The sequence below is a fragment of the Ananas comosus genome, linkage group 10 (assembly GCF_001540865.1).
Source record: "Ananas comosus cultivar F153 linkage group 10, ASM154086v1, whole genome shotgun sequence".
In the NCBI taxonomy this organism is placed as follows: domain Eukaryota; kingdom Viridiplantae; phylum Streptophyta; class Magnoliopsida; order Poales; family Bromeliaceae; genus Ananas; species Ananas comosus.
Window position 1 is genome coordinate 7,507,127 of NC_033630.1, and position 23,791 is coordinate 7,530,917.

Genomic DNA, 23,791 nt, shown 5'->3' on the forward strand with positions numbered 1-23,791 from the left:
CAAATATTTTGGCCCAAAGTTGAACACCAAGAAAAAATTATTTAGATCAAAACAAACGCTCCCACGAAAAGAACTTGCTCTGATATCAATTGATGCAAATCGAGATATTGCCAAAATTGAATTGTCAAGTTTGCTTTTGTTTAAAGGTAAAACTAGGTTCAATTTATCAATTCCGATGAACTTTAAGTAAGGAAGCAAAAAATTCAGCAAGACAAAAATTAAAATCGAATTGAAGTAATACTAAAATGATGATAAACCTTCAATATATGATATAATAACAACCAACTGAAAATACATATAATAATTCTAAAAGGTAAATTCGGCTTCATTGGACTTACAGCTTTAGGTTTGATTTTTTGGCAAATATAGTTGGTAATGGTAGAAGGCTAGATTAAATGGGATAATAGGATATCAGGAGATGTTGAAAGATACAAAAAGTGCACCGTTCACACGATTGCGGGGGATCCATGATCAACGAGAAGGGCGGTACACCACGGGTAGAACTTCGGCAACGGAGAAGAACAAGATGAGGGGTAGAAATAGAAGCCGATCTTGTCACCAGGAAGAAGCGACAACGATCAAGTTGAGGAAGAAAACGATCTCGGCGTGAGGAAGAAGCGTCGATGATCTCGTCGGAAAGTAGAACACCAAGGATAAAGAGTGAGGGTAGAATTTTCTATTCATCCAAATATCTCCCCCAGAAGGCTTTAAGAACCATGTATTTGTATTGTTGAGAGCCCTCCTATAATAAATTATTATCTTTTCATTTTCAACATTAAACAGTCACCTAAGAGTCATGCATAGAAAACGAAACAATTTTGGAAACTTCAAAGGTCTTATTTTGGAAAATTTCAAAGGTCTTTTTTGAGATTGTTTTCTTGTTTATTGGAGAAAAGGTTTTGGGTTAGCCAGATCAACTAAAACTAAATGATTTAAATCCGAATCAAACACGAACCTACAAAATAAAAGAAAATTGCATTCAAAAATAAAATGAGATTTATTTGCTGCATCAGTAGTGACATACCTATTCATCTTATTATTATATTCTTGAGGCATAGTAACTTGTTAGTTATTTATCATTATTGCTTCCTCTCTCTACTTATGCCTAATTAGACCTAATGAAAAAGTCAACGGGATCGGCGGCCGAACCCACTGGGAACTTTTTTTAGTTCTCACCCCACTGTTTTGCAAATCCCAGTGCTAGCGGAGCAATCGAGGATCGCGGCAAGAGCATAGCGTCCTAGGTAGTGGACCCCGTGCATTAGAGTACCCATATATATATATATATATATATATATATATATATATATATATATATATATATATATATATGAGAGATGTTTTGTATTCTGGAAAAAACATGTAGAGGTTTCATATGGATAATAATCATGTATATGTACTATGAATCAACTGGTTGTATTTTGGTTAATTGTATGTAAATGGTTGTAATAGCTAAGTTTATCTTCTCTCTTACTCTTATATATTACACTCGCGCAAATCATGTATGTTAATTATTTTTCCCTAGGCAAAACTCAATTTACATGATGTTGTTCAGCCTTGGGCGGGCAGGGGAGTTTTATCCTAACAAAGCGCATGTGAAGGTATTATAGGATATGTAGGAGATAGGAAGTTGCACATATACAAAATGAATCATATCGATAATACTGACAAAGATATTATAGTATTGAAGTTTAACGTGACTCAGCAGAAGAATAAAAGCTCTAGCGAAGATGTGCTCGGAATAATGTTATCTAATAGATAGAAACACTTTATTTATAAGCTGAAAATCGATACAGGACTCACCAAGCAATGTTGTCCCAATGAAGAAAACCACCATGACCTCTGGCATTAGTGAACTTGTAGACGCTTTATTTATAAGCTGAAAATCGATACAGGACTCACCAAGCAATGTTGTCCCAATGAAGAAAACCACCATGACCTCTGGCATTAGTGAACTTGTAGACGGGACCAGAAACTAATAATAGAAGAAAATTTAGTAAGAGCTATACAAGGAAATCTAGTTTGACACAAAATCTACAACCCATAGAGTACAGACCAGGTGAAAAAAGTTTAGAACATATAGAATCTACTGTGAAAGATATTATTATCCAAACATAAAGTGCAAAAGTTTAGCATGATCATGGTTTATATTAGATACCTTCATAACCTCCAATAACTGGATCCTCAGATAGAAGAAGAGGTGTATCAAGGTCAATAAAACTGCATAGCAGTAAAAGATTAAAATAAGATTCTAGGCACAATTGAGCATTAAGGATAAACGAGGCATCCTTTTCAAATAGATATTTGCTCTTATTCGTATTAACTAGGGCAGAAAATGGAGTGTGCAAAAATGGAATAGTCTGACCTAAAGCAACCAAGCCCAGCAGCAAGATGACCAGCGAAGCCCATTGCTAGCCTTGTCTCAACCATACCCCCAATCATAAGTGCAGTCCCCGCTTTTCTTGCAACATCAATAATCTCAAGAGCCCCAAGAACCCCTAACTTGGCCAGCTTGATATTGATAACATGAGCTAGATTCCCTTGTATGATTTTCTCTGCATCAAGTAAACTTCGACAGCTTTCATCTGCAGCAACAGCTACGCTATATTTCTCTTTTGCCACATAACTAACGTGACGAAGACCTTCCCAATCATCTCTATGAACAGGTTGCTCAAAGAGAATAGGAGTAACCCCCATTTCTGGATTAAAAAGGAAAGAAAATAAAATTTTGTTAAAAACAAGGTTGAAAGGCCAAAGCTAGCTAGTAGCAAGAATTTAAGTGTCGTGGTACGGGGGTCTTGCCGGAAACTTGCCAGCACAGGGCCACGCCGATGCGTGCAGGTCACAAAAAAAAACATGTGTGCCGACATATAATGGTATAAAATATTTATTTTCTTTAGCAACAAAATATGCTAACTATTTATTATGTATCTTTATTAAATATTGTGAACTTAATTGAGAAAATTACCTACTGATTTAAGAATAGAGGGTTTTAAGCTGCGTTATCGGCACGGGGCTGTATCGTGCTGATATCTTGTTGACACGATAAGACACGGTGGATACAGCCCGTACCGATGGGCACATAAATCCTTCAATATGCATTTTTACGCATGCAGAGAACTTCATAAAAACAATGTAATATTTTGCATTGGCAATTTTGGGTTACCATGATAGCAAGTGAAAACAGTTTGTTTAGAAACAAAGCAAAGAAAAGAAAGCTATAGAAACCTCCGGCCGAGTTTACATAGTTCACGTTTTTGCGTAGCACATTTGAGTCAGATACTTACCATGGAGCTTATCAAGAACTTCAATTGCTTGATAAGCTGTATATCCTTCATTTGCGTCCAATATAAACAAGCAATCAGGATGAACAGACCGAATCGCTCTCAATACTTCAATATCTGAGTTCAAGTTTTTACCCACCTTGAGCTTTAAGGTGCTAAACCCTTGTTTACGGTACTTTGCAGCTAATTCAGCAGCTTCACTGGGAGATACGATAGGAATCTGAGTTGGAATAATATAAAGTTTGAGGTTGTTTAGAGTAAAATCAGGGTGTATTATTGCAACTCTAATGAGAAAACATGAAAGGAGAAAAACTAACTGTTATATCAGTTGTTATAGAATCCGACACTCCGCCAAACAAGCTCCACAAAGGAATGCAAATGCTATTAGCAACCGCATCGATCAGTGCCATCTCAACAGCTGCTCTGACCTTCAGTCAAAGATACAATTATATAATATCACTCATAAAAACCACCCCTATAGCAGAAATGGAGAAGCACTCTGTAAGAGAAACGTATTCTGAAAAGAGAAAAGAGAGACCAAAAGATAAGGGTTTAAATGTGAATAATTGCTGGGAGATTCAGTAGAAACATTCATAGATACCAAGTTTTTCTCGGTGAGACATATTGGGAGTCTGTGACATTACTGTTGTCCTTCTATATCCCATGAAACCAATTAGGATACATTTAAGAGGAAATAATTTTGTTGTTCACATCTGACTAATGTTGCCCTCTAACGTTGCATTTACCCAGGTGATATAAATCCATCCACTGTTTCATAATGATAATTTATATCTTTTAACTGAAAACATAAGTAAATTGTCCCATTTTAAATTTTAGAAAGCACTATAAGGGGGTCTCAATATTGCATTAGTTGACATAGTTTACCTCCAGATATTGTATTCAGAAACTAGCATGTTTGTGACGGCAACTTGGAAGAAAAAGCAAATTCACAACACCTACCAAATTATCATGTACATAAGCAAATTGTTCTGTGTAGATGCAACGTTATGTATTTTACAATATCAAAACAACTAACTAAACCAAACTTCTCATTAGATTATCCAGATGCAATCTTCAAATTAGATAACAACAAATCTTGTTTATTAGGCAGTTGTTTTATCTTATGAAATCTTCAAATAATCACAAGTGGACGACTTTGTAATCGATTGATAATGAAAAGAAAATGCATTATTTATTACGGAGTTCCCTAAAATTCCACTTTCCTCTTTTGCAGGCTCCCCTATTCTTGTTCTTTCCTCTACACACTACCATTACTGACGCACTAATGCGATCTACATTAATCTTTCATCAAAATTCTTCTAGTATACACAGCTCCTGCAATGAGCAACTTTTGAGTTAGAAAAATTTCTCTTCATGTATTTAAATTAATTGTTTTTTAGAAATCTCTTTTCAGCATATCTTATTCTGCAACCCCTAATCAATCCGTTTCTCTAGTAATGAGGTTACTTGCGCCATAAATAGACTAAAAATCATGTTACCACAAAAGTTAAGCCTTTCACGGTTCCATTAAAAGATGTTGCTCAGGGACTATAATTAACATGGCATTAAGTCATGTCCTGCAAGGCTAGCTTAGATGCACTATTCCAAGGAACAGAGAGTGGTGTATGTATTATATATTTCAAAAGATCTATATTGTCCCGATTTTCATTCCAAAACTTCAGGATTGTTCTCCACTTGCTACACTGTACTATTTTTTTTTCAAAGACACCATTGAATTATCATTTTCTTCCAATCTCTACACCATGCTTTAAGGTTATTTTCATTTGCTACTTGAGTTTTTTTCCCTTTTTATATATAACTCTGAACTACCGTTTTCTGGCTAATCTCTATACTACTGTGAACAAACCTATTGTTTTAGATAGAAGTAAGCAGCTCTACCAAGAAGCACTATCTGGAGGTAACAACAAGCATAAAAGCATCTATATAGATGGTTAAATGGGCCTTCAAAATAGACATTGGGAGCTTCCGTCAAATTTTCCTCAATCATTTCCCCACTATTTATTGGTGCTCTATTGTTTTTTCCCATCAAAATGGGCTTAATATACTCTATCTGCTACTGTGCTTTTTATGGAGCAACCAACTTTCAACTATTAATAAGTTTATTGACAGTAGTATATAGATTGACAAGAACACGATAATTTTTAGTGGTGTCTTTGAAAAACATAAAAAAACTAAGTACAATGTAGCAAATAAAAAAAAAAAAACTCTACAATATAGTGTAGTAAAGTGTAATCAAGACTAGATGAACTATCGTTAGGAACAGAGACCCAGCATCCAACCTATGAACAAAAAGGCAATCCGATCAAGAGCAAAGCTCGCACGTAAATGATGGCAAGACAATCATGCTAACTCAAATGTAAGTGTTGTACATTTCAAGAATTCTATATTATGAAAAATGGTGAATATCTCAGCAAATTCCAAATTTTTTGAGAAAAGGACGGACTTTAATAAGAATACATTATGCAGAACAATTTTAAAGAAGAGATCACAATATGGAATAAGCTGTTATCCAAGTTTCCATACTCCTGAAGTGTCAGTTTTGATTTCAAATGATGGAGATGAAGCAGTCCAAGACCAATTCATAATTCATGCAAATGAATCCGTTACCGGAAAAATGTACAAAGACCCTCTAAACTTTGGCAGCTTTGTAAACGTAGCTTCGAACTTTTAATTTTGGTAATTCGACCATATAAACTTTAGGCATCATTGCATTATACTACACTGTACTTTACAAGTTTTTTTACTTTCTACATTGTGCTATATTTTTTTCAAAGGCACCACTCAACAATCTTTTTTTTTTTCAATCCCTACACTATAAGTAATAAGCCTATAATTTCATGTGAAAACTATTAAAAAATACTAGTTAAAAGTGGCAGGGCATATGTTAAGCGAGTATGAGTAGTGGATCGAACTACAAACGAGCACGATCGCAAATCCACCGTTCAAGACTCTCTAGAATAATAGGTTAATGGAAGATATGGTTTCTACGTTTTTCTCTTAGTTTTCTTCTTCTCTTTATTATATTTTTTTTATGTGAGATCGCCCGCATATTTATAAGAGATTTCAAAATCCTAATAGGCGAGTAAGAGATAAGGCCAAATCGATTATTAATTGTTATCCTAATATGATTAGAATTTATCTCTAATTAGCTTTCCAATTTAAAAGCAAGATTAATCCTAATCCAATTAGACAACATAATAACAGTCGGCGAGCCCAATCATAGGCGCACCCGATTTGATTTAACTGAATGCCAACATCTCCCACTTGCACGTAGCGGGATCGATGCCATCGTAACCACTTCCTCAACATTTACACCACTATTAATTCTATTCATGCAGAGAAATGAACAGTGCGATCGCCGAGTCAACCTGCATTTTGGGAGCTCTATATTAGAAACCGCATACGGCCAGCATAGAGACATCAACTCTCAAATAAAAAAATATTAGACTCGTGATGCCCTAGACCATTAAATTACATCAGGTTCAACATTTCTAATCCCTCAAAGAGACATGCTAACCTCCATTGCGCACATTATGACACTATACTCATGATTGTTTCGCTATGCTGAAGCGACACAATTTCTCGACAATGAGTCAAAGTGTCTGCATGTAATTCAACTAGTCTGCCTTGAGCACTCATGCCACCAATTTGAGAACTGTTTGCTTTCCCAGCAATGTCCCGTAAAGCCACATCACTCATAGCCGTAGGAAACATGCCAAAGTAGCAACATCAATTCTTTCACTTAATGACATAGTCAAATCACTAAGAGCATCTAAAATATATGGGACATCGCCTCAAAATAATGTCCATAAGAACTCACACAATGAGGAAGCAGGGATTCATTCACTTATCTTAATTATTTTGTCGCCCAGCACATATACTATGAAATACATGCTATGACGGAGAATCTCAATGTGCGTATGTTTTTCTCAATGTTATACGGATCTTAGCTCAGTCATTCCCGAAGTGTCTAGCTTGAGTTCTCCATTTGCTCGCTATCTCAAGCGCCAAACAATAAGCTCACATCCGACTCTTAATGTACAGGCCATACGAATTGTGGGACTATTCGTATGCGGTCTCATTAATGACCTCATCTTGATGCCAACGAAGGCGGCTTCCATTAATGTCTCAATTTTCGCTCGCTCTCTACAGCATCGAAAAGAATGATTGTCCGTGTGAGAGGGCCAATCGGCCTGCAACATACTATCAATCCGTTCTACAACAATATAAGAAATATATGTACGTGTGCTAATCTTACCAAATATCTTTGCCAAAATAATAATTTGTAATTAAACAACCAAAAATATTACAAAAAGAAATGGCTAAAAAATAATCGACTGTCTACACAATCAAATCCTACGAAGTCCAAGAGCTTTAACATGAGCCAAAAAGGATTCTCTAACAATAGGCTTAGTCAGAGGATCTGCAACCATGCAACTCATAGAGATGTGTTCCGGGATTATTTCCTTCTGCGCCACTGCCTCACGAACAAAGTGATACTTTAAATCGATGTGCTTTGTCTTGCCATGATATTTCAAGTCCTTCGAGTATGCAATCGTTGTCATAATATCACAATAGAACGTAACAGAAACGAAAGAACAAGCGACAATCCCAATATCTCGAAGGAACCTCCTCAACCAGATAGCCTCCTGAGCTGCTGCAAAACACGCCACGAACTCCGCCTCCATGGTGGAAAGAGCTACGCAGGTCTGTTTCTTACTACTCCAAGATATGGCGTCATTGTCAAGCAAGAATGCATATCCTGAGGTCGACTTACGCTCATCTAGGTCACCAGTCCAATCCGCATCGCTATAACCGATGAGACGTAAATCCGTCCCTTGATAGCACAGCACATAATCTATTGTGCCTCTGAGATAACGAAGTATCCTTTTAACAGCCTTCCAGTGGTCCAATCCCGGATTGGACTGAAAACTACTAACCAAGCCCGCGGCATAGGATATATCAGGCCGAGTACACATCATAGCATACATCAGGCTCCCGACCGTATTAGCATATGGAATCCGATTCATCTTATCATTCTCTTCAAAAGTTTAAGGGCACTATTTAAGGTTGACTCTCACCTTTAGCAATAGGAGTGTCAATGGGTTTGCAATTGTGCATCTGAAATCGTTCTAAAACTTTTCTTAGGGAAGTCTCTTGAGACAGGCCTAAAATTTTTTTTGAACGATTTTGTAGGATCTTAACTCCGAGCACATAATTCACTTCACCATGTCCTTCATCTCAAAATTAGAGGACAGCCACGTCTAAGTCGCGACAATCATCTCCTTATTATTCCCAGCTAATAGGATGTCATCAACATATAAGAAAAGGATTAAAAAATTTCTTTGAACCGTTTAATATACACACAGTGATCTTCTTCAATCATCGTAAACCCATCTTCAGTGATGGCTCGATGAAATCGAATATACCACTGCCTGGAGGACTGCTTTAATCCATAAATGGATCGTCGGAGCTTACAAACTTTATGCTCCTCATCCTTTAAGAGAAGCCAGCAGGCTGATCCATATAGATCTCTTCATCCAGTTCTCCATTGAGAAATGCAGTTTAACGTCCATTTGGTAAAGTTCCAAATTCAAACACGCAACAATGGCCAGGATTAGGCAGATCGAAACAAACCTTACGATAGGAGAGAAGGTTTTCTCGTAATCAACGCCTTCTTGTTGGGTAAAACCCTTTGCTACCAGGCGAGCCCTATACCTATTGATTGAACCGTCTATCTTGCGCTTAATCTTGAGAACCCATTTTATTCCTGATTGTTTTGCGCCCTGGCGGCAAGTCAACCAAGTCCCATACATGATTTGACTTCATCGATTCTATTTCCTCCATCATTGCATCCAGCCGTTCCTTATGAGTAGGTAATGAGAGAGCCTTTAGAAAAGACCTAGACTCATCATCATCATGAGCAGCAACCATGAAAGCTTCCCCCTCAATGTCAAAACGACGACGAGGAATGCCCACACGTGTGTTCCTACGAAGTTGATGCTTCTTATCTAAAGGTAAGTCACTCCCACTATCCCTAGGAGGTATCGAAGTCGCCTCCTCTGCCTCGATTGAACGAATAGAAGCGCCAATGTCAAAGTCATCCATCTCATGAAACTCAATTTCATTTTGAACCTCATTTCTATAAAAAAAAAATCCTCCTCGAGGAATTCAACATCTCGCGACTCAATCTCAGTCAAACTTCCATTTGGCTGCTTTTCGATGAACACGTATTCCTTAAAGTGTTTAGGGTATCTTATAAAAATACACTTCTTTCCTCTATGACCCAACTTCCCATGCTTGTGAGAAGTGTTGTGTACATAAGTTGCCGAACCCCAAGGACGCAGGTGCTCCAAATTTGATTTTCTGCCTATCCATAATTCATAAGGGGTGGAAGGTACTGTCTTGAAGGATATACGATTAATAATGTAGGCAGCAGCAGTTAACAATGTGTTTCCCCAAAAGGAGATAGGCAAATTTGCTTGTGCCATCATTGATCTAACCATGTCAAGAAAGTTACTATTTCTTCTCTCCGTTACACCATTTTGCTGCGGAGTGCTAAGAATTGTTAGCTATCTGATTATTCCCTTTTCATCACACAATTTCTTGAATTGTTCAGATAGATACTCGCGACCTCGATCAGTTCTTAAGGTTTTAATTTTCATATCTATTTGATTCTCAACCTCATTTATATAACGTCTAAAACAATCCAATACTTCAGGCTTATGGGAGATCAGATACACATGATCGAAGCGCGTATGGTCATCTATAAATGTGGTGAAGTAAAAAAGCACCATGTCTTACCCTCACACTCATTGGACCACAAATGTCAGAATGGATCAATTGTAAAGAAAATTCTACCATAGAAGCTTTATTAAATGATTTCCGGGTTGCTTTTCTTGCTAAACAATATTCACATATAGGCAGGCCGACTTTAGTAAGCGAGCTCAATAACCCGTCTCTAACTAATCTAGTCATTCTATCATGTCCAATATGACCATGACGTGCATGCCATTTAATTGAAACATTGTGATCATTCTCAATAGAAAATAGCAAGGAAAAAGAACCACTATCATAATTATTATAATCAATGTCCAAAATCATAAAACTATTTGAAATAAAACCTCTTTCATAATAAATAGTTTCAAGATGAATTTTAACTACATCATTCTCAAAACGAAAAGAAAAACCTAACTGTAGCATAGCAAGAATAGAAAACAAGTTTCGCCGAATTCCTGAAGCATAAAGTACATCATGTAGATATAAAGTTCGACCACCTTGCATGATCAACTTGTATGTGCCAACACCTAATACATCGACACTGGAATCATTCCATATGTATACTTTTCTGCTCCCAGCAGGCACACAACGGTACTCGACGAATTCCATCCAATCCCTCGCTACGTGGTCTGTTGCTCCTGAGTTTACAATCCACACAAGAAGAGATTCAGCAACAAACGTGTTAGAAGAAACAAAAGAGCGAGAATCGGGATCGCAAGGTACCTTCTTCAGCTCAGTGCAATCACGAGCAAAGTGTCCCTGCTGATTACAATTGAAACAGGCCATCTTTGACTTGTCTTTCTTGCCACCTCATTTGTTTTTCTTTCTTTTAGTGTTCTTTGCGTTCTTTGGCGTGGATCCGCTACGATTTTAAGGCCCGATAGTCCTCTTTTGCTTGAGCCCACATGTTCTACAAAAGTTTGACTCAGCAGTATTGGCAGTTGGAGTTTTAACAGCCTCAAGGCGCTCCTCCTCCAACTCCAGATGCCGCGCAACATCCTCAAAAGTTTTGACATTTTCATTGTGTGTCAAATTTACTCGTATATATTCCCACGAATTGGGAAGGGAGTGAATCATAGCTTGGATCTGCTGCTCATCAGTCAAGGTGCCGCCAGCCGACTTTAACTCGCGAATCATGTTTGACATTATTCTTACGTGCTGTTTCATAGTGTGATCGGAACGTTTCTTATAACTGTCAAACCGCATAGTCAGACTACGCAACCTTATGGTCGAAGCCGCACCAAATTTAGCTTTGAGAGCTTCCCACATGTCATATGCAGTCGGATACTGCTCATACTCGCACAAGAGATCATTCTGCATACTACTCAGCAAAATGATGCGAGCAATGCGATCCTTTTTAAGCCAATTATTATAGGCTTCCATATCTCGGTAAGCCTGGGCACTGGTGCCCTCTGTGAGTTGGTCCATTTTATTACTCAAATTTTCTAGAACTTCTTGCTCAGCGAGAACATACTGAATTTTACGGTGCCAAACATCATAATTATCACCATCCAATTTCTCACCTTTGATTAAATCCGCAACAACTTGTTTGGAGGCCATTAAATCTCACTAAGTTCACATAATGTGCAGAAAAAAAAAAAAAAAGATATTATAAAATTAGCACACAATACAAGTATTCAATTTTGCCGCATCTCTAATTAAATAAATTAAAAATTAGATCATAGATGCGTAAAGGAAAACTTCGCTATGCTCATAATCACATCACACATCATATGTCAAAATTTTTAATTATTTAATTAAATTGCGCAAAATATTTCGGAGTAAAAGCATAATTTACTATGCCAACCACCGGCCCAAAATACTTAAACCCAGTTATTATTACTAATGTCTAAGTCTCTTATCCCATATCCGATGTGGGATTATTGGAGTGTGACAAACTTCCCCCGTTAAAGCCCTAACGTCCTCGTCAGTCCAATTACACACACAGCCCAAGATCACCAAGCTATGTTAGACTCGTCTCGCTAGCCTTGTCATCCAAACGCTGGCATAGCGATCACCTTGTCATACAAACTCCGGCATAGCTTATCACCTTATTTTTCAGACTCTGGCTCAGCCGAGGCTCGCCACACATTTCCTACTGGTGATTGGCTCTCATACCAAATGTAAAACGCAGCGAAAGTATTCGTTCGTACTTTTTTACGAAAGCGATTCGCGCTAGAACGCGACGAGCCCGGATCGTAAAGGTTGATTCACATGTCCTCAGATCGTCCTTGAAGGTCTTCTAACGCTCCAAACTCGCGGTGGATCGAACTACAAACGAGCACGATCGCAAATCCACTGTTCAAGACCCTCTAGAATAATAGGTTAATGGAGGATATGGTTTCTACGTTTTTCTCTTAGTTTTTTTTGTTCTCTTTCTTCTTTTTGTTCATGTGAGATCGCCCGCATATTTATAAGAGATTCCAAAATCCTAATAAGTGCGTAAGAGATAAGGTCAAATCGGTTATTAATTATTATCCTAATATGATTAGAATTTATCTCAAATTAGCTTTCCAACTAAAAAACGAGATTAATCCTAATCCAATTAGACAACATAATAACTGTCGGATCGAGCCCGATCATGAGTGCACCCGATTGATTTTAACCGATGCCAAAAAAAAAAAAAAAAAAAAAAAAAAAAAAAAAAAAAAAAAAACAGAATGTAGATTGATAGATTATAAAAAATTAGTACAATGTACCAATGAAAAGAACACCAAAGTACAGTGTAGTAAAGTGTAATTAAGCCTAAACTTAACCTGTAGTTTAATAGTCCCCTCTACTCAATTGTAGTTCTAATTACACAATCATTTTGTGCGCTTGTCCTACACATAATCCTGTAAAGCTTTAAAATACAAAGAAACCTCTTACTTTCATTCTAACGCATGGAAAAAATAATTAAAAATCAAAGACAGGTTCACTCTTTACTTCAATCCCGATACTTAATTATCATAACTAGAAGAGAAAAATAGATTTCTTCATATTTCGAAGTTAAACAAAAACATATGGAAGACATGAGACCAAAATGATTGTGTAATCAGTAACTTTGTTTGAGGAAGAAGCCTATTAAACTGCTTGATAAAATCTACATGGTCTTTGCCAAATTAAAAGTTTGGAGTTCCATTTACAGAAGTGCTAAAGTTTAAGAGCCTTTGTACATCTCTCCCAATTCATTACAATCTTCACCGTTCAAATGTCTAAAGCAACACTAAATCTCTGACAAAAATCTTACTCCTAAAAATCCATATTATCAGTAAATAGTAAGTCGAATTGGAAAGCAAGAGCAACCGAAAAAAATTGACCACTTAAATGGTATAAACCTTCAAAAGCCGATGGCTTAACTGCATTCTCTTCGTTCAGCTCCAGTGGCTCCAACGAATTTGTTTGAAAGGCACCGCGAGATACTTACCGAAGCAAATTGGTGGCCGGGGAGGAGACGGGCGAGGTCGGCGAGGGCGGCGCCAAGTGTGGTGGGCGGGCTGCGGACGAGAAAGGCGCAGGCCTCGGCGGCGGCGGCGAGGGCGACGGGCTGGTCCTCGGCAGTGACGGAGGGCAGCACGGGCGCCTCCCCCCAACCGACGGCGCCGCTGCGGAGCTCCACGCGGACGGCCACGTTGGCGACGGCGTCGAGGCAGGACGAGGCGATGGTGAAGGGCGCGACGAGCGGGACGTCGAGGGCCCGACCCTCCGCGCGGCCGACGTCGACCGAGAAGGTGTCCTTGAGGCTGTCGAAGCCGAAGGTACCGGTCGTCGCCGTCATCGCCGATGAGAGGCGGCGGGAGGAGACGCCGCCGCAGACAAGGAAGTTTCTTCCGGACGGGGAGGAGGAGGAGGAGGAGGAGGAGGCGGCCGTGAGGGAGAAGGAGGAGAAGGACGGGGAGGAGAGCGCGGAAGAGGCGAGCGGTGGAGCCATATGTCAGGCGGCAGAAGGATGGGAAAGGGACCGAAGGAGGACGGACTAATATAAGCGGGGAAAAGGATTGGATTGGTAACATTATAGTGTTTAGTGCTTAAATAAATAATATATAATAATATAATATAATATAAAGAGAGCAACAATTATTAATTCCATTTGAAAATGACGAAGTGGGGGTGGAGATGCCGCAGCATGCTGATTGCTGCTGAATGCTGATCTGTTTTATCGTCACCGACGCTTTCTTTCGATTTTTTGCCTGTCTCATCTTGCAACTTGTTGCAGACTGTCCTTTCCAGGTAGCAGAAGCCACGTTGGCCTTTTCCTTTTTCTAATTTGTTTCGTACTAAAGTACTTTGGGCATTGGGCTGAACCAGGGGTGGAAACGAGCGGAGCTCGAGGGAGCTTATTTCGGCTCAAATTCGGTTTGAAATTAATTTCGAGTCTAAATTTAAGCTCAAATTTAGATTGAAATTAATTCGAGTCGAGCTCGAGCGAGCCTAATTTCGAGTCGAGCTCGAGCCCTAAACGAGCCGTTTGAAATTCTCAACATCATACGATCAATAGTTTAATTTGTATAGAACATTATCTATAATTTGATACAAAAATATGTCCAATAGTTCAAAGTACAAAATAATTATATGAAATGTTCAGGTTGTATATATTAGATGAATTAAATAATGGTATACGAGGTTTAAGTCTAAACGTAAGATAGTATATTAGGTACTTAAGCTCGATCTTATTTAATAGTTTGAGTTCTAGATATGTACAACTGCTAACACTTGAATCCTCTATTTTGGCTACATTGGGTGGAGCGAGCGATTAGGGACCGTCGTGCCTTGTGGGAGCCGACGTTGTGGTGGACGACCTAACTGGTTTTTACGGGCTCAGAGCTTTAGCTCGCTTGAGGTTTGATTTTTGCGGTTTTAAGGAGTTAAGTCAGGTTTTAGGTGTCGTCGACTCATCTTTGCCCTAAGCTGGCTCGATTGGAAGTGGTTTTAAGCGTACATTCCCGAAGCACCTAAGGAGAGCGTCAGGGCTTAGGTTGTTTGGTTCAGAGCAGCGTTAGGCTACGAGGATGCAGCTCTTGCTCGGTTTTATGTTTGTCAGCTGCCACTTTAAGTCGTTTGTTGTAGAGAAGCTCAACTTCAGCATTCTTAAACAGGTTTTTAGGTTTCTTTACGACTTATGAGTGGAGCTGTTGTGGTTCATGGACACACTGTCGTTCCTGCCGCTTTTTGATACGAGCGGGTCGGAGGAGCACGATAGTGCCACTGTTTGTGCTCGAGCTTGCCAAGGCGCCGCGCTGCAGCCGCTGCCTGAGGGGTTGGCTCGAGTGGTGCCAGTTTGGTTAGATCTCTCTCTCTCTCTCCTTCCTCCTCGTCGTTTTTGTGAGGGAGAGTTCTCGAGATGTGGACATATATCTTCACCCACCACTATGTTTGCTCCCTCTCTTTTCTGGTTTTGTGGGAGAGTGGATGGGACCACATGGCCATGTGCCCTAGCGCGTGGCCATGTCCTTCGATTGGGCTCTCGTCATGCGCGAGTCGGTCATATCGCATGGCCATGCGGAGCGACCGACATGGCCATGTCGGTCGTCCTTTTAGACGATAAAACGTCTAAAGAAGCGACTTCCGACGAGAGCGCAGCGTGCCTCAGGCAAAACGCAGAGAAACTGCGGTTGCGCTGAGCCTGAACAGGGCTGTGAGTGGTCTCGACAGCTGTTCGGGGGTGTCGGTCTGTGGTCCCTAGAGTGTGTACGCTCCGACTTTTATAATCTATAAGTTGAGTATTTAATAAAAAAAGTATAATATTATGATATAAAANGTTCGTGGATTCGGACGTGTGCGAGGCGTTCGTGGATTCGAACGTGAGGGCGTGGACAACCCGGAGGATTGCGCGAGATTCATAGGAGGTTAAGAGAAGTCGAGTCCGTGGAGTCAGTAATCACATTGTAATCTTTTCTCTTAGTAAATTATTTTTTCGCGTGTTGGTTCCGTGAATTTTTTACTCCAAGTTGGAGTTTTCCCACGTAAATCTCGGTGTGATTTTTATTTTCAGCATTTACTTTTATTGCATCGAGATTTGTGGTTTTTGGCCGCTACACCTATTCACCCCTCTCTAGGTATTGGATACAATCTAGATAGATCTTTGGACACCCCAAAACTTACAATTTGTAGTAATGCTATAATTCCAAAATCACCCCTCAAAAACATCCAGATTGCAGTCTGGCAAAGTGTACCGGTACATGGGAAAGTGTACCGGTACAAAACCCCCGAACACACAAACCCAAGGCTCGGGTTGCCTGAAAATCACATTTGTACCGGTACAATCATCAAAGTGTACCGGTACAAAACCTGTTCCGGTACAACCATCAAGGCTGTACCAGTACATAGCCCTGCAAGGTGCAACCTGAGAGCAGCCTAAGTCCTCCACTTTGGTGACTTAGCGCTACTTTAAATACCTCAATTCTCGGGATACGAGTAGGGGTGGAAACGAGCCGAGCTCGAGCGAGCTTACCTCGGCTCAAATTCGGCTTGAAATTAATTTCGAGCTTAAATTTAAGCTCAAGCTTGGATTGAAATTAATTCAAGCCGAACTCGAGCGAGCCTAATTTCGAGTCGAGCGAGCTCGAGCCCTAAACGAGCCGCTTGAAATTCTCAACATCATACGATCAATAGTTTAATTTGTATAGAACATTATCTATAATTTGATACAAAAATATAAATATTGGATTAAACTATCCAATCATATATAACTAAAATTAAAATTTTATATGAATAATAATTTTTTATTTTAAAAATATTCTGTATATTTTCTCAATCATACAATTAATAGTCATGTAGGCAACGGCGGGCATATGCTGTTACTTGGTAATTTGGAGGGCTTCCGGCTTGGCCACTTAGTGTGAGAGACAGAAAAAGAGAAAGAGAGAAATATATTAAAAATTTAGAGCTTTGTGAATGAAAGAAAGAAAGAAAAAATGTATAAATTTAGTAAAATTTTGCTCTTTTATTTGTCTATTGGATTTGTTTTTATGGGCCAACAACATTGGCCTAATTTTTACTAAACTAAGATTATTCGCTCAGCCTATATATAATTAAAATATATTATTTTTATATATTTTTTAATATATATATATATATAGTGTAGAACTACTATACTATCGAAAATATAGAGGATTTGATGTTTTCGAATTTTTGACCCTTTGATTAAGAATTGTATGGTTGGGATGATTGCGATCCCCCCTAGAATTAAATAATACTTCTAGGATTGAGTGGTCCCTACAAGGTAATAATAGTATTAATCCAAAGATAAGAAATGATTAAAGGAGTTGATCTAAGAATCAAAAAATCGAAAGCACAAGATCCTCTATACTTTCGATAGCATAGTAGCTCTACTATATATATATATATATATATAGAGTCCGACTACTATTCTATTAATAGCACGAAGTACTTAGTGCTACCAAGTTTTCCGCCGTTAGATCTACTCTTTTGATTATTTTCACATGTTAGATCATACTATTCAACCAACCCATCCACTCAACCCTAGGGGACCCACATCATCCTAACCGTACATCTTTTAATCCAATGATCAAAAACTTGGTGGCACAAATGACTTGGTGCTATTAATAGTATAGTAGCCTAGTTCTATATGTATATATATGTATATATGTATATATGTGTGTGTGTGTGTGTGTGTGTGTTGTGTGTGTGTGTGTGTGTGTGTGTGTGTGTGTGTGTGTGTGCTGGAATATTATTAATAGTAAAACGCTCTTTTTGCTATCAAGTTTTTAATCCTTGGATGAAAAATTGTAAGGTCAGGATGATATTAGTCGGTTAGAATTGAGTGGTCCCCCTAGGGTTGAGTGGTTCCCACTAGGTTATAGTATTTAATCCAATGGTTAGAAATAATGAAAAGAGTTGATCCAAAGACTAAAAAACTGGTAGCAACAGTGGGATTATGCTATTAATAGTAGCCCAGTCCAACACACACACACACTCTCTCTCTCTCTCTCTCTCTCTCTCTCTCTCTCTCTCTCTCTCTTATATATATTATATAGTATATAATGTGTGTGTGGTGTGTGTGTGTGTGGTTGTGTTGTGTGGTGTTATATATATAATATATATATATAATATATATATATAGTTGAGCTATGATACTTTTTACAAGTATCACCATCATGTGCTATTAGGTTTAAGCCATTGGAGCTCACTTTTTAATTATTAATAGCCCTTGAATTAAACACTATTCCACCTATCACGACCTACCACCATCATCTCACCTCACGATCTCTCCATCCAAAGGCTAAAACACACAAGTATCACCCCATGATACTTTACAAGTTTCTAGCCCTACTCTATATATATGTGTGGCTGTGGTGTGTGTGTGTGTGGTGTTGTGTGTGTTGTGTACATATACATATTTATATATATATATAGTAATATTATATATATATATATATATATAGTATATATATGTGTGTGGTGTGTGTGTGGTGTGTGTGCTTTATATATATACTATTATATATATGTGTGTGTGTGTTGTGTGTGTGTGTGTGTGTGTGATATAATACAATAATATAATATATATATATAATATAATATATATATATATATATTATATATTGGTGTTTGTGTGTGTTGTGGTGTATAAGTATATCATTATTATATATATATATATAATATACTATACATATATATATATATATATATGTGTGGTTGGTGTGTGTGGTGTGTAGGAGGCGAATTCATGGGATACCCTTCCAAAGCTTAAATATTCATGTATGCCCTTCTAAAGTTTAAATATACATTTACTCTGTAACATCGAAATTACTCAACCCCACTGAGTGTTCTAAACTTTCATATTTATTAATGGTTAAAAAGATGGCGTAACTTTTAATATTGACGTTTACCGTCGCTCTCCTTAAGAAAATGTTTGGAGACCCCCCAACTATATGCGTCGTTTAAAACAGCTTCCTCAACTTTTATATTTTAGTTGACATCCTATTAATTTTTAGTTTTTAAAATATTAACTAATTTTAGTACATGGAAAATGAGAATTTTGTCTAAGTTTTTTTTTGATGATTTCACTAAATTTAGTAGCGCTATTTATATTTTTAACAAATAAATAACTATGTATAAAACTTTAAATAAAAAACAAAGTTGAGGATTTTTTTCGATCTTTCTTTAATCTTGGAAGCTTCCAAAATATTTTAACCAAAATTATTCATGGTAATTTTATCTGTATTAAATGCGTTAAAAAACTGAAATATAATATATTTTAGCTTTTGAACAAAACTCTCTCTCTTTTTTTTCAATCGACAAAAAAAATGCATGCATATAGTTTTGTGATTTATTTTTGCTTAAATAGAAAAAAAATTAAATCTACCATTTATTTCAAAATTACTATTACCTATTAGAAATGCGAATTGATATAGGTATATCTGAACTCAATTTTGAATGGATGAACTTAATTGATGCTGAGTAGAGATAGTTTCAGTTATAGGTGCAAAAAAAGAAGTCTCATTATATTCTAATTCAGTTATGATTTTGATCTATATCCAAACGGAACTTGAACCGAAATCCGAAGTCAAAAACAAAACCAAAATTATATAAAAACATATTATATATAAAATAAATTTTTTTATATATTTTTAATAAATAATATATATTAATAATTTAGTTTAATATTTAATATATTAAATTAGTCAAATTTACATTTATTGAAATACCTATTAGTAATTTAACTATTAATAAGAGATAAAGGGTAAAAATGGCATTTTAAAAATTTAACCTCATTTCATATGAGCACTAACGGACTTTAACTAGTGGAGGGTATTGATGAAATTAATGGTTCGCATAAGGGCATCTATGAAATTATCCCATATATATATATGTGTGTGTGTGTGTGTGTGTGTGTGTGTGTGTGTGTATGAAAATGAACATTACTTTTATGCATTTAACCTTTATGCCTAATTATAACATTAGGGGCTTTGGAAGCCTAGAGAGGCTTGGGGACTTAGACTATTTGGGGGTTTTGGGTTAATGTCATAAAGAGGCATTGGACCCCGGGCTATAGTGAGCATTGGTATTAATGTCCTAATTGCAACATAGAATATAAATTGAACTTGATTAGTGGTGATGCTTAAGTGTCATAAAGAGGCACTAAGCAAGTGAGTGTTGAGACATCACATTGTGACATAGACCTAGACCGTTGGGTTACTAGTAGCTTTTGCCATGTTTGAGATATGAGGGTTGGATACTTGAGCTTTGACTACACTTGTTTGCCATTTGTGCTCATTCGCACATGCTTGTGAGGGTCGCTCCCTACAAGCCGGCACTCCGGAGTTAGCCTACGCGACCTATGTTCGCTCGTGCGGTATTGAGAAGCCTACGGGGTCGAGTGGGACAGACACATTCCAAGAGTAGGGATGTTGGGCTACCACCGGCATTTAGGCGGCACAAGCTGGACTACCTTAGGTAGGTCCTTAATTGGAAATAGAAATCAACATGGTGTCGAGTGGGTTTTAATCACTACCTGATAGAGAGTAGTAGTTGGATTAATTGGACTTGCTTCTAGCATAGTTTTGGACACTTGAGTATACATATATATATATATATATATAGCATGCTAGGAGATGTTGCTTATTGCATTCATATAGACATTGTTTACCGTAGTAAAGCATGATCTTCATAATACCATAAAGCAAATCATGACAAAGTAAAGGTGCATTATATAAACATCATGTCTAATTGCAGTGTAGTTATTCAGCATTTTAATTATGCTTTCATAAATGCAATTTATTCGTTACTATTGCTCTTTTTGGCTTACCCTTTTATTTTGGGGCCTAGTGGTACATTGAGCTGAGGTCAGTAATTGTCCACTGGGAACTATAAATTATAGTTCTCACGCCCCCTGTTTTATGTTTTCTTCCAGAGCCTTCCACGCCGGGAGATTCTAGGGACCGTGGGAAGGGCGTTGCCTCGAGCTAGCTCTTCAGCGAGTGACGAGTTCTAGGTGGTCTACCTCTCGATGTATTTCATTTTGGAGAGGTTGAGAGCTGTACCAGTGTACTAGAGACCACCCTTTTGTGTACCTTTGAGACAGATACTGTATTACCTTATGTTTTACTTTTATGGTTTGGTTGTGATCTTTGTACTCTCTTTATAGTTGGTAGAATCATACTGCTCTGATATCATTAGTTGCAGTCCTTTCCTTTTATTATTTTCTTGCTTTTACTTCGCTTTTTTTTTTGTAGATGCCTTATATGTGCATACATATGGCAGGTCTGGGCGCGCTCCTAGGAGGGCCTCTGCCGGTCTCGGGGCGCGACAGATTAATTTGGTATCAGAGCCTAAGGTTGAGTCTTATTGGACCTAGCAAACCTTAGGCCGATTGGACTATAGGAATTAGGCTCGTGAGAGACGAGGTCTAATTGATTTGTGAGCGAAAGTATTATGATTGGGTTTTATGACAACTCTAAAAAGTTAGAGTTTGATCGGAGTGTATGGCTTCTAACTTCGCGGAGGGTTACGTTGGCGGCCGACAACGTAACATCAGGAGTTAGTAGTGTAGAACACTTCTTTACTTTCGTTTGACTTGAGGTACTGATTTTTTTTTAGCGGGGTTACGGTAATGTGGGTTGTATTAACTTGCGCTTTTATGATGTTGTAGTGACGATGTCGACTTCACGCTCTAAGTTTGTTGGAGCGGACGATGCAGCAACTTTTGAGGAAGCGGTGATACCTGCTGCCTCCGGATCCGGAGAGGTCCGTAAGTTGAGGAGTCAGCTTGTGGCCCTCACTGATTTGGTAACGCAGCAGGCGGCGGCGGCTCGTCAGCAGGCGGATACGGCACGCCGGCAGGAAGCACGAATGCAGCGCCTGGAGGATCTCCTATTATAGCAGGCAGCTGCCAGGGAGGCTCAGGTCTCGGTACCACCCGCGTTAGTGGAGACAGTTACGCCCAAGGGGTTGTCCCCCGTACTTGACACTTTGCAGACGACACTCGCGGTAGCACCTCGGGAGAAGGTATTTGCGGCACCACCAGCTCAGGTGTCTGTGACAGCGGCGACTTTTCCTTTGATGGTTAAAGGAGCGGAGTGGCAGCAGCTCATGGATCGCCTCAACGAGTTCAGGAGGTGTGATCCCAGGACCTTTGATGGAGAGAAAGCCGACCACTGGATCGTTGAGAAGTGGTTGATGCACATGGAGAAGTTATTCCGCGACACTTTCGTGGAGGAGAGAGATAGAGTTTGGCTCGCCACTCACCATTTGGACGGCGAGGCCTATAGCTGGTGGGTGGGCATCCAGGATAATCCCAACACCGATGTAGCAGCGATTTCTTGGAAGAGATTCAAGGAGCTCTTATTGGAGCATTAATTCCTCGTCCGCCTTAAGAGGAAAATGGAGCAGGATCTGCGCGAGGTGCGCCAGGGGGATCGGACTGTGGCAGAGTACGAGAGGGAGTTCTCTCGGCTTCAACACTATGCGCCCTTTGTTGTGCGGAATGACGAGGATAAGGCTCGCATCTTCGAGCGAGGACTTCGGCCGTCGATCTTTCAGTTGGTACAACCCTCAACCTTCAGACTTACCAAGATGTGGTGAACAGCGCTCTCATCGTGGAAAGCTGCGCGGCAGACTTGCAGGAGCGTCGAGAAGGCTCGAACAAAGAAAAAGACAAGAGGCCCGCGGCTGAGGGTGCAAATCAGACGCACTCTCGGAGGCCGCCAAGATATTCCAGGAACCGGAGCCAGTCGCGAGGACGTGGCTCATCAGCACGGCATAGAGGATCCGAGCGTCGTCAGACTTTGAGTTGCGCGATTGTGGTGGTCGTCATTATCCGCGACAGTGCTCACAGAGGCAGGGCAGGTGCTACTCTTGTGGCCAGGAGGGTCACTTCCAGTCAGACTGTCCGAGAGGTTTAGTACCAGCGCCATCTTCAACATCGACACCAGTATTGCCAGGTTCCATCTCGGGGATGCCTTCTACTCACTATCAGGCCGGGAGGCCACCCATCCTGAGACAGATGGAGGGGTCACGACGGGCCCCGGGCGGGCGCGTGTACGCGGCCCAGACGGAGGAGGCGGCAGCAGCTGAGTTTGTGACTACACGTATCAGTTTCTTTTGTGGCATTCCAGTTATGCATTGTTGGTTACTGGTGAATTGCACCTATGATCGGCTATTCGTCGAGTTGCATGGCACCTCGTTAGTTCGCTGTTTGCGACGTTGTGTAGCCCCTCGAGCTAGGCGGTTGATTTGCAGGTGGTGGGTAGCCTATTTTGCTATGCTTGTAGATCTCACGAGGATTGCATTAGTTGCATCCCTGGATCGGCTGTTTGCCGGATGATGCTTGGAGACGATCGTGCCTGGACCATTCGGGGATTGAGGAGCCTGGGCCCGTTGGGCAGGCGCAGTCGGCTGTGTGTGACAGCGGCCCGGCACCTATGGGTAGGACAGAGTTTTGGTTAGGATGGTAGTCCGAGCGTAGACCCTAGAGCGTGGGAAGCCACGTGTTGGATCGTGAGATCGAGGACACACCGAGTGTGTAGTGACCAACCCGAGGGTTTGTTAGCGTTGAACTCTTCGGCGTGTGTGGATGATTAGTTGATTGGGTGCGTCGTTTCGACCACCCTACCGTGTAGGATGGTTTTGGTGCGCCAACAAATAGATTGGCCTTCCGTGGTGTGGAGTTGTGGTGGGTACCTGGTACCCTTGGATTGCGAGCTAATTTGACTCGCCTTGAGAACTTTGGGCACGAAATAGTGCGATTGGAGGATTTACTTCCACTA

The 23,791-nt window shown here is 39.5% G+C and overlaps 1 protein-coding gene across 3 annotated transcripts; it reads right to left on the reverse strand.

Annotated features, from left to right (window-relative positions):
• LOC109716475 (L-Ala-D/L-amino acid epimerase) lies at positions 230–14,136 on the reverse strand. Of its 3 annotated transcripts, none has more exons than XR_002217930.1 (7): positions 13,492–14,125; positions 3,602–3,712; positions 3,288–3,504; positions 2,366–2,699; positions 2,159–2,220; positions 1,804–1,975; positions 230–742 (listed from the first exon to the last, which is right to left on the reverse strand). XR_002217930.1 is itself a non-coding variant. In XM_020241946.1 (7 exons), exons 1-7 carry the CDS (start codon positions 13,993–13,995, stop codon positions 1,800–1,802), a joined length of 1,305 nt encoding a protein of 434 aa, XP_020097535.1. In that variant the 5' UTR covers positions 13,996–14,136; the 3' UTR covers positions 1,640–1,799. The 3 variants fall into 3 exon arrangements, 2 of the variants coding, with proteins under 2 accessions (XP_020097535.1, XP_020097534.1); XM_020241946.1 differs by lacking the exon at positions 230–742 and having other exon boundaries at positions 1,640–1,840; positions 1,940–1,975; positions 13,492–14,136; XM_020241945.1 differs by lacking the exon at positions 230–742 and having other exon boundaries at positions 1,640–1,975.

Excerpts from the sequence above, each read along its gene's own strand:
- LOC109716475 (XM_020241946.1), bottom strand. The coding sequence starts at position 13,995 with ATGGCTCCACCGCTCGCCTCTTCCGCGCTCTCCTCCCCGTCCTTCTCC. Across the intron at positions 2,221-2,365 it reads GCTGGGCTTGGTTGCTTTAG|TTTTATTGACCTTGATACAC; the intron begins GTCAGACTATTC and ends ACTGCTATGCAG. Across the intron at positions 1,976-2,158 it reads AGTTATTGGAGGTTATGAAG|TTTCTGGTCCCGTCTACAAG; the intron begins GTATCTAATATA and ends TTCTATTATTAG.